Source organism: Odontesthes bonariensis, chromosome 3, assembly GCF_027942865.1.
Source record: "Odontesthes bonariensis isolate fOdoBon6 chromosome 3, fOdoBon6.hap1, whole genome shotgun sequence".
Taxonomy (NCBI): Eukaryota; Metazoa; Chordata; class Actinopteri; order Atheriniformes; family Atherinopsidae; genus Odontesthes; species Odontesthes bonariensis.
This window is the reverse complement of record NC_134508.1, coordinates 29,291,584-29,304,461: the sequence shown is the minus strand read 5'-3', so window position 1 is coordinate 29,304,461 and position 12,878 is coordinate 29,291,584. Positions and strand designations below refer to the sequence as shown.

General features: G+C 42.6%; 1 protein-coding gene and 1 long non-coding RNA gene across 6 annotated transcripts in view; one reads left to right on the top strand and one right to left on the bottom strand.

Annotated features, from left to right (window-relative positions):
- The window catches only part of LOC142377400 (uncharacterized), a 119,954-nt gene that overhangs the window by 47,063 nt on the left and 60,013 nt on the right, over positions 1 to 12,878 (bottom strand). Inside the window, exons 2-5 of one of the 4 annotated variants that reach the window (XR_012769511.1) lie at positions 12,650 to 12,723; positions 12,292 to 12,360; positions 10,190 to 10,279; positions 5,377 to 6,498 (exon numbers count right to left, since the gene is read on the bottom strand). This is a non-coding gene — a long non-coding RNA (uncharacterized LOC142377400). Of the gene's footprint in view, positions 1 to 5,376; positions 6,499 to 6,581; positions 6,623 to 10,189; positions 10,280 to 12,291; positions 12,361 to 12,649; positions 12,724 to 12,878 lie in introns of those variants that run through there. The other 3 variants (XR_012769509.1, XR_012769510.1, XR_012769512.1) reach the window with 3 other exon arrangements.
- ppp1r16b (protein phosphatase 1, regulatory subunit 16B) overlaps positions 1 to 12,878 on the top strand; it is an 86,399-nt gene that overhangs the window by 68,941 nt on the left and 4,580 nt on the right. For both annotated transcript variants that reach the window (XM_075461478.1, XM_075461479.1), the window contains 6 exons: positions 118 to 221; positions 6,428 to 6,552; positions 11,731 to 11,856; positions 11,944 to 12,019; positions 12,320 to 12,449; positions 12,662 to 12,809. In XM_075461478.1, coding sequence (XP_075317593.1) covers positions 118 to 221; positions 6,428 to 6,552; positions 11,731 to 11,856; positions 11,944 to 12,019; positions 12,320 to 12,449; positions 12,662 to 12,809 — 709 coding nt within the window. The remainder of the gene's footprint in view (positions 1 to 117; positions 222 to 6,427; positions 6,553 to 11,730; positions 11,857 to 11,943; positions 12,020 to 12,319; positions 12,450 to 12,661; positions 12,810 to 12,878) is intronic.

Here is a 12,878-nt window from a genome sequence, read left to right as displayed (position 1 = left end):
AACTCTTTTCCCCGTGTGGTCTGCACATTAGCCATTAATGTTGCACTTTTAGGCAATATATTAACCTTTGAAAATTAATATTACATGTTTGTTTAATTATTCATCTGCTTGTCGCAGCGGTGCAGATCTGCTGGGAGTCAACTCTGACGGGAACATGCCCTACGACCTGTGTGAGGACGACCCGACACTGGACATCATTGAGACGGCCATGGCCAACAGAGGTAGAGCATTAACGTTTAAAGAGATGACTAACCAGCTGCAGACACTGGCGTACAACATTTTTGTGCTTTCCTGATTAAGTTTGCAGATGGTTATACTGAATAAGGGAGATAACATTACTTCTCCATGCACAGTGATATTGGCTTTCTTTAAAAGTGACAGTGTGATAACGGTTGCAGATTTCTCATCTAAACACTTACCTTTCCTCTCTTACTGAAGTTAACAAAAGCAGCCTTTAATTTCAGGCCAACACCTTTCTGTTTTTCTTGCTGAAATGAAAATGTACCCTTTTAGAATTCATCATCCCTAAATAATTGAACAAGCTATTGTTTTTCCCTATAGATTGGATTAAAACACAGTCATTCGGTAGCTTCATTTAGAAAACATAAATCCTGTCAAACAAGAACCACTGATGTATCCTGTGGTGTCTGGCACCGGGACGTCACTTCTGTTGCTGTGTGTTGCAGGAGGGCTTTTCTGTAGGTTGTCAAGCTGCATCCCATAGATTCTCACACTGGCGAATCTCTTGGGAGTTTAGAGGCCAGGTCACTGTCAAGGGCTCTTTTGTGTTTATCTTAGGCTTTTCTGAGCAGTTTATACGAGTGGTGGGGCATATCGTCCTGCTCTTTGGGGGTTTTCTTCTGTCAGAGAGTGCCATAACAGTACAATTGTCCATGCAGTCTGCATCAGTGTTTATAGGGGTGGTACTTGCCAAAGTAAAATCCACATTGGCACCAGAAACCAAAGCTTTCCAACAGTCGTTTTGTAAAAAGATGATAAAATCAAGTAAAGTAACGTCACATGTTAGTGATTTTATTTTTGTGGCAGGCGGGTGTTGATCTGCTGTAGTTAGTTCAAGTATAATGTACATGTCCAAATAAGTACAAGTATGTCCCAGTACAAGGAAAACACTAATTGGTATAGAATATAAAGCTGTTAAAATGCTGATGTAGGGGAGGAGCTTAACCGGTAACTCCACTTAATAATGTAACAGTCAACAACATGCTTCTTTGCATGAATTTGCTTTTCTTCATCAGACAGTTTGCTTATTAAAAATACACTATTTACAGTTTACTTGAAAGCAGACAAATAGTTTTAGTCAGTTAATTACTAATTACTAATGATGTTACCTCCAACACCGAAGCTCCGAAGCACGCTTCAAACTCGACAGGGTAGTTATAGTGAAGCAGTGGGCCGGAGCTTGCTTCATGTGACGTCACTGATGACGTTTGAACCATTTCACTGCTTCATTCTGACCGAGTCAGCTGACTGCTTAGAGTTGATGGGCGGAGCTTTGAACATTTGCCGCGATTCAGTGTATTCAAGATGGCTGAAGCCCCGGTTCATGTCCCCGTTCTACACGTATTATACGTTACGAACGGCTCTCGTTTTTTGATATTCGGAGTTTTGGATTATCCTCTCATGGAGCAACCATCGAGGAAGCGTTCTAAAGTGTGGGAATATTTCGACCCAAACATTTCCTTGTCACACCAGCCTCCTCTGTTCCCTGTGACAGAGTATTTTCCAAAGCTGGAGAAATTGACTCAAAAAAAAAAAAAGGAAACCGTTTGAGTCCTTCTACTGTGCAAAAACTACTTTTCTTGAATTAAAACACCTGAAGTAACACAAGCACCCTCTTTATTACACCAAGCACACTCCCAAAGAAAATATGACTGACAAACCAAAAATTTTGTTTTTAAAATTAAAAAATTGTTTTTAAATTATTATTCCATCCATCCATCCATTATCTGCCGCTTCTCCGGGGATCGGGTCGCGGGGGCAGCAGCTTGAGCAAAGAGACCCAGACGTCCCTGTCCCCGGCCACTTCCTCCAGCTCAGCAGCGGTTCTACTCCGAGCCCCTCCCGGATGACCGAGCTTCTCACCCTATCTCTAAGGGAGAGCCCAGACACCCTGCGGAGGAAACTCATTTCGGCCGCTTGTATTCGCGATCTCGTTCTTTCGGTCACTACCCACAGCTCGTGACCATAGGTGAGGGTAGGAACATAGATTGACCGGTAAATCGAGAGCTTCGCCTTCTGGCTCAGCTCCTTCACCACGACGGGCCGGTGCAGAGCCCGCATCACTGCTGATGGCGCACCGATCCGCCTGCCAATCTCCCGCTCCATTCGTCCCTCACTCGTGAACAAGACCCCGAGATACTTGAACTCCTCCACTTGGGGAAGGGTCTCATTCCCGACCCGGAGAGGGGAAATTATTATTTCATGGGTAAATTAATCAATCTTTAATGAGGTACTAGAAACCCATATGTACAACACACATACATACGTGTGTGTGTATAAGTGTTATAATCGTGTTATTATATGCATCACATTCGCAGGGCTTCGTATGGTGCAACAATCACTACGCCAGAACCCAAGGGAATTGAATGAAGCTTCGGGTAGTGAACCACTTTATGACACAATGGTTCAAAATGATTCAATGCTTCAAAAAGCCTCGTTTTGCCATCACTACTAATTACCCATCACAACCTCTCATAGTCATTCCATGGTTTTGCAACATTACATCACATTTAACTCCAGTGTGACTGAGCAGGGAACATTCAGCATCACATTCAGCTTTGCAGCTCGGAGCTGTTGGCTCTCGTTCTGCTTCACCCGCCACAGGAGCAGATTTCTGAAGAAGACCGCAGCAGCGTTATGACCTCAGACAGCACTTGGTGTCCCTCACTGACACTCTGGGGAGCTCTGAGATATTCACACTTCATTCCCTCTAGCTACAGGACGCAGGTTAGAATACTGTGCATTCATGCTGCATCCTCAGTCGGCACACTTTTACAGTCTGTGTGATTTGAGGGGAGAGAGAGTTCAAGGAAATCAGCATTGACATAAAAAGTGCACATCAGCGACAAAGGAGGGGAAGTCCATGCTGTGTTTGAATTGTGAGAGCAGGGGGGACAGTTGTGTTTAGCTTGGAGTAAAATACAAGCTGCTGAATATGAGGGTTTGTTGAGGATTTATGTAAATAGTAACTTCTGCAGTCTGGCATGTGTGCACACGGCTAGCAACAAAATCTCTCTGCCAGAGATTTTCAGTCTTTGAGAGCAGCAGTGGTGTTCCTTGGTTGCTAAAATTTGGTTGGTTTAAGGGAGTAGTTCAACATTTTTAAAATGGCAAAGTTTTCAGAGAATAAATGAGTTTGAGGTTCTGGATATTTGTTGGATTTACTCCTGACCAGGAGCAGTGACCAAGTGAAGAGAGACTTAAGGAAGTTACTGCCTTTTCATGCATGTGCAATTAGTGTAATGCTATAGTTTCTTTAAACAGGGAGTAATGTAGCTTCGTATTCACAGTACAAACACAGTGTGAGGAAATTCCAAAAGAATTTATACCATATTTAATCCCGTGTTGCACATTTAAGGTCTATCTGGCACTGAGTTATTCAGACTGTTCCGTCTCTACCGCTGCTGTAGAGAGACCATAAACACAACCATAAATCCAGATTAGCTATCAAAGCGTATTTATTTATTTTTTTACTTTTAAGTGTGTGAATCTGTAGATTGCTGTGGATTGAGCCTGCATGCATGCTTAAGTAGGCACAAGCGAGAGAGAACCCTTCAGTATCCCACTAAATCCCAAGTGCATTGGTGGGTTGCTTTATGGTAAACGGCCGATGACGGACTGTGCGTAGGCAGGCTGGTGCTGGAGCATCATGAGTGTTGTGTCGCATTTCCCTGGGTAATAAAAGGTCAAATAAGCCCTGATATGATAACCTCTCCACTGGAAGCAAGTGCAGAGTTAATAACTTTTTTATTTTAACTGTACAAATTGGGCACATCACACCACATTGTGTGAGTTGTGTCCTGGATGTGAGCCAGTATTTGAAATGCATACAGAGTGGGGGCCTGGAGAGGGAAAACACACACTTGAAAATGAGGTTCTCAGCTTACAATAGGATCACTGGAGCTGCAGAATGCAGATAGCGGTACAGTAGGTGAGAAGAATGATTATTAAGCTGATCAAAGGGAGCACAGCGCTGCTAATTGCTCTGGTAATGTTCTCAGCACTGTAGTGGGGGATAAGACTTCTCTCTCCAGAGACGCTGCAGGGAGGGGCACACAGGCAGAGTGGCTCTAACACACACACACATGCACACACAACACTTAATATGCAGCATCAACTGATCTGACTCTACCTTGATCCTCCCCTGTAGAGCCAAGTTCATCTGCGATAAGCTGCAGTGATAAGGAGATCTGTCTACCTGGCAGTGAAGAGTGAAATAGTCCAGTCAACTAGCCAAACCACTAACTGCATAGCTGGCACAGATAATGCACTTTTTCCTGCACAGTCAAATTTAACTGGCATAGATGAGTAATGACAAACTCCAGTTAACACAATAGATCCTTACTTTGTTTGGAAAAAAAGAAGCTTAAATGGTATTTTCTTGTCTTTTCTAGACACTTATGGAACATATGCTTCTTGAATTGCTTTCTGCTGTGTATGACTTTCATCAGAAACCATTTTCATCACCAGGACTGCAGGCTATTGATGGACATGAACATTATGTTGGAGATGTCTGATGGGATTTCTCATTTCGAGGTCCAACTTGATGCTAAAATTCACTAATCATTTAAAACATACGTTGAGCTTGTTGATAGTTGTCCATCTGTTCGTTCCAGCTCTGCACGTGGGACTTTTTTCATTGATGATTTGAGAGGAGGAAGTGCTAAACGACAATAATTCTTACCATCTTAAACCTTAAAGTCGACGATGCTCAGGTGTTTCGTGCACTTCGTTCAGTTGAACTTTTAGCTGCAGTCACCACTAGTGTCTGTGAACTAGTGGTTAAAATATAGCAGGAAACGGCAACAGTTGAAGTGTAGCTCGGACCCAAAAGAAAAACCAAAACATTATCCATATAAGACATGGAGTTGGATAAGACAGTCGTAGCTTATTAAGAATGATACACTAGTGTTGTTCCACAGACTGTGTTCGCTTCATCAGCCCCAGGAATAAGAAAGGCTCCTGTGTGGTGACTTATGTGACATTTGATGCAGTTTGACAAGGACCGTTTTGGTCTATTCCATGAGTTAGAATCTTATTTTCAAGTTGTGGCCATCAGTGCAGAGTCGCAGAAACGAGAGGGTAACGTTTGTGGCGTTAGTACCAGGGAGACCGTCACCTTCTGACAGGAGCAACAGCACCTTTCAGCGCAATCACTGACAAGAGTGTGATCCTGAAACAGACGTTTGACTTAAAATGTTGGGCTGGATGCTGGGGCACTGGATGAGTGGATACATTTATTTGTTAGTGCCTTGAGAAAGGTTGCAGGGTTGAAATGGTGTCAGTAAAATATGCACAGTCAGGTGACACCTGTCCACTTCCACTATTTATTTCAGGTAAGAGTGGCCGTTTCAGGGAATTACATTCCATGCATGTGTTAAGTTAGGAGCGCCTGTGAATACTCAATCACTGGACTTTTGTTTCCAGACAAATTTAACCTAAAAGAAATAAATGACAAAGTGTTCCATTTTTGTGACGATACACAAGCTTTCTTTACATCAACGACATCTGATGTATTTTGAAGACCTGAAGTGAACACGTATTTCCAACCTCATATTGTGAAAATAGAAGAGGCTTAGAGGCTATTTTCACTGTTGTTGAATGGAGTTTCTGTTCAGTGAAATGTGGTGGCCACTGTATTGAATCTTACGTGGCAGCAGGATGATGGATTAAAGGAGGAATTTAGAGTGCGCGTGACACTCGGAGCTCAAACTGGGCCTAGCTGAAATGAAAGTAAAACCACTTCAACACCCAGACAGAAAATATCCCCATCACATAATCAACATGGGATAGAAAGGAGGTACTAAATTCTGTTTGATGTATAAAGTTCGGATTTCCCAAAAAGATGTGTGTGAAGGTAAACAGACTTCCAATTATCAGAATATTCTAAATTTTAGGTGTCGAGTTTTCCCTCTTTGTAGCCGTTGTAACATCACTGCAACACTTTAAAAAAAAAAACCCTGTTTCCTTCAGCCACATTTCTTTTCAGCTACACCATAAACCGCTGCTAATAGAAAACTTCCAGAGTAATTTAAAACATGTGTCACTGTCGGTCAAAGGCAGAGTGCTGTGTCCCCAGTTTCATCAAAGCCAAATATCAGAGCTCTCCACCTATACACCAAGGCTGTCGGGAAAGAAGGTATTTCTCCTGGTTGATTAATTGTGGTTCTGCTCTCATGTTGAACAGGCATCACCCAGGAGATGATCAACGAGACACGAGCGTCCACAGAGAGGAGGATGCTGGGAGACATTCAGGAGCTGCTGAGACAAGGAGAAGAGGTCAACCAGCAGGACTCTCTGGGAGCCACGCTGGTGAGAAGCTGCTCTTATTCAAAACTCACAGGCTAAATGTCTTCGAGTTCAAGCTCCTTCTTCCTTTCAGCTTTTTTCAAAAAAAAAAAAAAAAAAAGAAACAGAGCCAATATTAAAACCCAACTTCTGTTTAATAAAAGTGTGAATACATAAAAAGATTAAATGATACATATTTATATATGTATCATATATGTTACATAGCGCATCACTGATCAGTGTTACACATAAGCACAGAAAACCTAATGTGGCGTTTGTACAAGAGCTATGTCTTAGCTTTTAGTGGTTTCTTTCAGAGTCCTTAGGGCTTGACCATGATAAGGAAAATATCATTTTGGGCAGTTTTCCAATAAAGCTTCTGCTGTTGCTCTTTAGTTTAATTCAGATTTGTAAAAGGGTAAAGTTTAGTTTGTGCTATTTGAATCACTGCAGCCCGAAGTGACAGGAGGCTGGATATGCCGTTTCTGGCAGTCAAGCTATTGTAGTTTGATAACATGTTAGTGTTTTTACATTTCAGTCAACCGTGGAAAAGGACTCCCTCCTCAGTTTGTCTTCCTGAGGCTTTTAGTTATTCTTTCTCCCAAATGACACTTAAACAGGCCTGTTCATTTGGTGGCCTGCTGGCTGAATTCAGACTTTGGCTACCTCAGACCAATTCTTTAATAGATTATAAAGATGATGAAAAAATAGAATATAAAGTAACACAGATCAATTATTTTTAGATATAGTCTGATGCTGTGTTGAAGATAATTCAAGTTTCTTTGTCAGCTCTGTGGGACGTACATTTATTTATCCCCACCAGTGCGTGAGGGTCCACCAGGTCCCTCTGAAGCTGACCACACACAACCCAAATATTTGTGGAAAATGAGACCAAAACTCACAGGAAGTAATGCCTGCATAGCTTTATGGGTGACGTGCTGCACACGCACGCACGCACGCACGCACGCACGCACGCACGCACGCACGCACGCACGCACGCACGCACGCACGCACGCACGCACGCACGCACGCACGCACGCACGCACGCACGCACGCACGCACGCACGCACGCACGCACATGGATTCACCCTTTAAAGATTATGTTTTCAGCAGCAGTTTCTCATGTGGCTATAAAACTTTGTGAGCTAATCAGGCATTAGAGACTCATTGCAATCTTCTTAAAAGTTCAAATGAGCAGTGTGATTAAAATGCTGTGGAGATATATGAGTCATCTGGCCATGAAAGCAGAATGTACCTGCAGTCATATTTTCAACAAACACAGGATTTCAGACCTGTAGCAGTAGTGGGAGACGGTAAGAACAACATTTCAAACCTTTTACACAGTTAGTCAGCATTACAGAATTACCTTTCCATTGATCAACCCATCTTCCAGTACATGGCTACAAAAAACCAACAAAGTTTATTGAATTTCACTTTCAGTGTTGATTTAAGTCCTTCATTTGGGTATTAATCATGGGGTGCATTAAATAAACTGGTCCCTATACTTGTTTTATTGTTTAGCGGTTTAGTGCTGTGTTGCATTTAGAAGTCAAGCAGGGCACCATTTTCTGAGAAGGCTGTATAGTGTCAGAGACCTTAATGAAGTTTTTTTATTATATATATCAGGGATTTAGTTACACTGGGGGAAACGGTGACGGATCACTGATGGAAACAGATCCAGGTTGGTTGCGTCCCAAAATAACCCTGTTAAGCTTTGAAGTCTTACTACAGATCGTCTGATTGAGCTGCTTGTCCCTTTGCTTTATGCGTTCTGTTAATCCCCATTCGAGCATGATGAAGCAAACTGGAGCATGCCTTATTAAAATCATTGGCACAGAAGAGAGGAAAAGACCTGGAACTGGTAGGAAGTTATGTAAGATTTAGCTTTTGTTTGTTTTTAGTGCGATACATTTTGTGTCGTTGTTTTGATGAGCAGGAACAATGTCTTGTGGCTTCAGGTAGTTTGAATTAGGTTGAATCAAATGCAAACAGAAGGAAAAGAGGGATTGCAGACTGCAGTGACAAACTTCCACTGCTAAAAAGAGATCTATATAAACATGCAAGGAAGCGAATAATGACCAAATAAAGTAACCAATGATAAAGTTCCAAACCTGAGACTGTTATTAACTCAGCTATTTTATTTTAAATTCTGTTTTGAAACGTTTACATGTTGAATGATGAAATGCTTAATACCGCCTGGCAGAATAAACAGGAAATGCTGCCTGAAACAATGAAACACGTTTCGAAAGAGAACTGAGATGATTACGTTTTCAGCTGTTGAAGTTGAGCTATTTAACCATCATGTGAGAAACTGGATGAAAATAGAGAGAGCATCTGTCCCAGCATGCAATGCACAGACAGAGTAAACCAGGACAGGTCACTGGTGGTGCTGGTGGAGGAAACTGGGGTGCTCCACAACATGCTGTGATTATGAAACTCTTGGCATTTGTTACACTGGGACTGTTGCTCAGTATTGGTCCTCCATTTTGGTTCAGACTCAACAGTCCACAAACTCCCTGATCTAAGGTAACAAATTTATCTGCAAATGCTGCTGACCATGATTTTTAAATGTGAAACAAACATTTATGGAATAAAACACCTTTTCAACTACAAAAATGAACATTACTGGGTCAGACTTCACAATCATAGTTCTCTTATGGCGCATTTCCACTAGCTCGGCACGGCTCGATACGGCTCGGTTTGGTTGTGTTTCCATTACAACTGAGTATCACTTTGTGCCTCCTCGCTGCGTAACACGGCTGCGCGACCAGAACAACAACAACAACAACAACAACAACATACGAGGAGGATAGCATGGAGGACATGTTGCTGCTCACCCTGTGGCTTTTTGTCGCACAGAAGGCAAGAGAAGAGAGCCAGAGAAGACTCCTGGCCGCCAGACAAAACGGTATTGAAAAGTGACGACACTCATCGGCCAATCAGTGGAAGGCAGTCGGCTGACGTCACGTTTTAGTAACGTTTCGGCCCGCTTGGAACCAGGGCTGAGGTGATAACGGAAAATCTACCCGGTTGCAGGTACTGCGTGCTAGTGGAAACGCAATAGCGCGGCGAGCCGAAGCGAGCTAGTGGAAAAGCGCCATTAGTCTTACCCGTTTGTTGTCTGTTTACATCGGATTAAATCTATCAAATTTGAATGTAATGAATGATGGGATCCCAGCAGAATTTCAGCTTTAGTGTACATTAAAGAAAATCCAGGTCGGCAATACTAAAATGAATGAACCCATGTCATTCATTGTAACCTATGAATGTAACCCAGTGTCAACCTATTGACGTCCTCCATTCCCCTCCATTATCCATACATGGTCTTAAGTCAGAGTGAACGTATTCAGAGTTGATCAAACTAAATCTGATCAGCTGTTCTGGGCCTGAAAGGTTGGGCTTAGACTAAGAGTCAAACCAGATTTCTGCAGAGGGTCTCAGTCACCTCTCTTGGCTGGTGCAGAGATCAGCCCCCTATAACCTGGCTGACCTTAACATTCCTCACATGCTTCTCTTAGTACTTCCCATTTTATGGTCTTGATCAACTCAACTTTTTTTTTCTCCATAGTAGGTACCACCCGGTACCAGGTGCTCCCTCAGCTTAGGCTTTAAGTGAGCTGAGCTGACACAGAACACCCAGACACTGAGAAAGAATCCTTACCTGTGGGTGTAACAGCGCCTCTGCAGCTGGGCTGAAGTCTTGCACACACTGACACCTTTCCTTCGCTCTGAGGAAAGCATACGTTTGGATCTGTGAGCATGGATTGCAAAACCAAATGATTAAAAATAAAACATGGATTGCCCATCTGTTCACACCGTTAGTATACACCCAACTCTCCGAATTAAGAATCCAGGAGCACAATTTCTAAACAAAGACTAGAGATTTCCACATGGGTCTTCTTTTTTTTTTCCACGTTGACCAGAGGAGAGCTGTGTGGCTCACACTCTGAAAACATGTCGAACACTTTTGTACACAGAGGCTCTGGCAAACTCAAACAGATACGCACGCACGCACGCACGCACGCACGCACGCACGCACACTTGGTGCCTTTGTCACTGCAGCTTCACACAGCACTGCGATGATATACCTGGTCCCGCCCACGTTGTGATGCCGCAGTGGAAAATAAAGTAGAGTTGAGTCGAGCTGTAATGTGCAATGTTATTAAAAAAAACAGCAGAAGACACAGTGACTGTAATAGCTCAGGTAAATATTAAGTAAATACAGTATTAGGGATGTGTGTCCCTCTCTGATAAGTAGCTTCTAAAGGCACTTATCCAGATACTTGGTTTGATTTGATGCATTGTGATAAAGTTACTAATGTTTCTTTAACACAGATATTCAAATGGGAACATGTTATTATTATTTTTTTGTGATGGGTATGTTAATGGTTCGGAGAGGTTTTTGCTGCAGCAAAACCATATTCAGCTAGATTTTAATGCTAGAGTCAGGCTATCGAGTGGTTGCAAGCACTTTTTATTCAATTTAGGGTCCAAGTACTGACATAATTGTGTCTTTAATATTCCATTTTTTTTTATTGTTCGACTCATTTGTATCACATTGATTTTTAAAACTGATCACAAATGTGAAAGTAAATGTGAAAATATTCTGGATTCGGTGTTGGATATAAAGCGCACACACCTTTTCCTCACATCTTTGGAAACTTCAGGATCTATTTGAACTTTAAAAGAAATAGCTGTGCCGATGAACAATTTGTGACTGTATGATATGAATTTTTACTGAGAGGCCTGGAGGCATATCACCATGTAGCTGGTACTAGAATTAATATCCTGGCATTACAGATATGATAAAAGAGAGTGCACTAATCCACTCTTCACAGCTCTCGGTCCTGTAGAAATGTTCCCTGATAGAGCGGCCCGTATCAAGGCAGCAGGATCCGTTCTCAGCCGTGTCAGCTGCTCGAGCAGAGCTCAGCACATCATCAATCTGAACGGACGGCAGAGCCTTTTTACATTATGAATCTAACATGACAAATTTAAAGGTTCTCGTGACACAACCATATACAACTTACAAATAACTGAATATCTAAGCCATGTGATTTTTGTTGGCTGAGAGCACTGTTAGTAATGCAGCACATTTAGTGCATAAAGACAAAAGCCAAGACGTTTGCCTCTGCAAATGAACAGAAAATCCTGTTTACTGGAAAATTAAACTGAATCAGCATTCCTCCTTTCTCTGTACAGCTTCACATCGCAGCAGCAAATGGCTACGTGCAGGCTGCAGAGCTGCTGCTGGAGGGGGGGGCGCGCATGGACCTGAGAGACTCAGATGGATGGCAGCCACTCCATGCAGCAGCGTGCTGGGGTCAGGTAAGGTAAACACAACAGGAAACATGAAACGGATAAGCGCACACGGTTTTCTCTAACCATCGGCGTAATTTGCTGCTGTTGTTTCAGATGCAGGTGGCAGAGCTGCTGGTGTCACATGGAGCCAGTCTCAATGCCAAGACCTTCCTTGAAGAGACTCCCATCGGTATAGTTATAGCTTGGCGTTATCTTATCAAAATACTTGGTGGGGTGGGGTTAAGAAAGCAAATCATCTCAGTAAAGTCTCCTTTCCTGCTTTTTTAGTCAATGTTTGATTTTGTATTTCCCAGCATGACCTGGCTCGCAGTTTTCAAACTGTAAAACTAAACCAGTTTTCGCTCCATTTAACTCAATCACGATGCTGATAAAAATCTAAAAGCTGATCTCAGAGTGAGGGAAAGCACTGTTGGCAGTTTTTATGAGACGAAGCTGACATACCATGTCCTCTATTCATGTTCGTTTTAAGATCTGTGTGAGGATGAAGAGTTCAGAGCCATCCTCCTGGACCTGAAACACAAACACGACACGATCATGAAATCACAGCTCAAACACAAGACCTCACTGTGCAGGCGGACGTCCAGTGCAGGCAGCCGTGGGTAAGTGCTGACACCTGCTGGTTACAGCCAGGCTACTACAACGCCTGCTTTCTAAACTTTCTTTTTGAAGGAGATGAACAAATTAGCAGAGGAATGCAAAAATGTAACTAAATATACTGACATCTTGAATTATAGTATCTGACTGATCACTACAATGGGCAGACAGCTTTTTCCTATTTAATCGCACTGGAAACTCTTACTTGTGTTCACAGAAAAGTGGTGCGGAGAGCCAGTCTGTCGGACAGACACAACTTGTGTCGTAAAGAGTACGAGACTGAGGCCATCGTATGGAGGGGAGGAAGAGAGGAGCAAGAGGAGAAAGAGAAGGAGTCTGATCAGGAGAATATTCGGGTGGTTAATGTAAGGAGTAGAAGTTGTCAAATAACCTGATAAAATGAGTTTAAAGTGCACAAAAGCTAATCTGTCCCA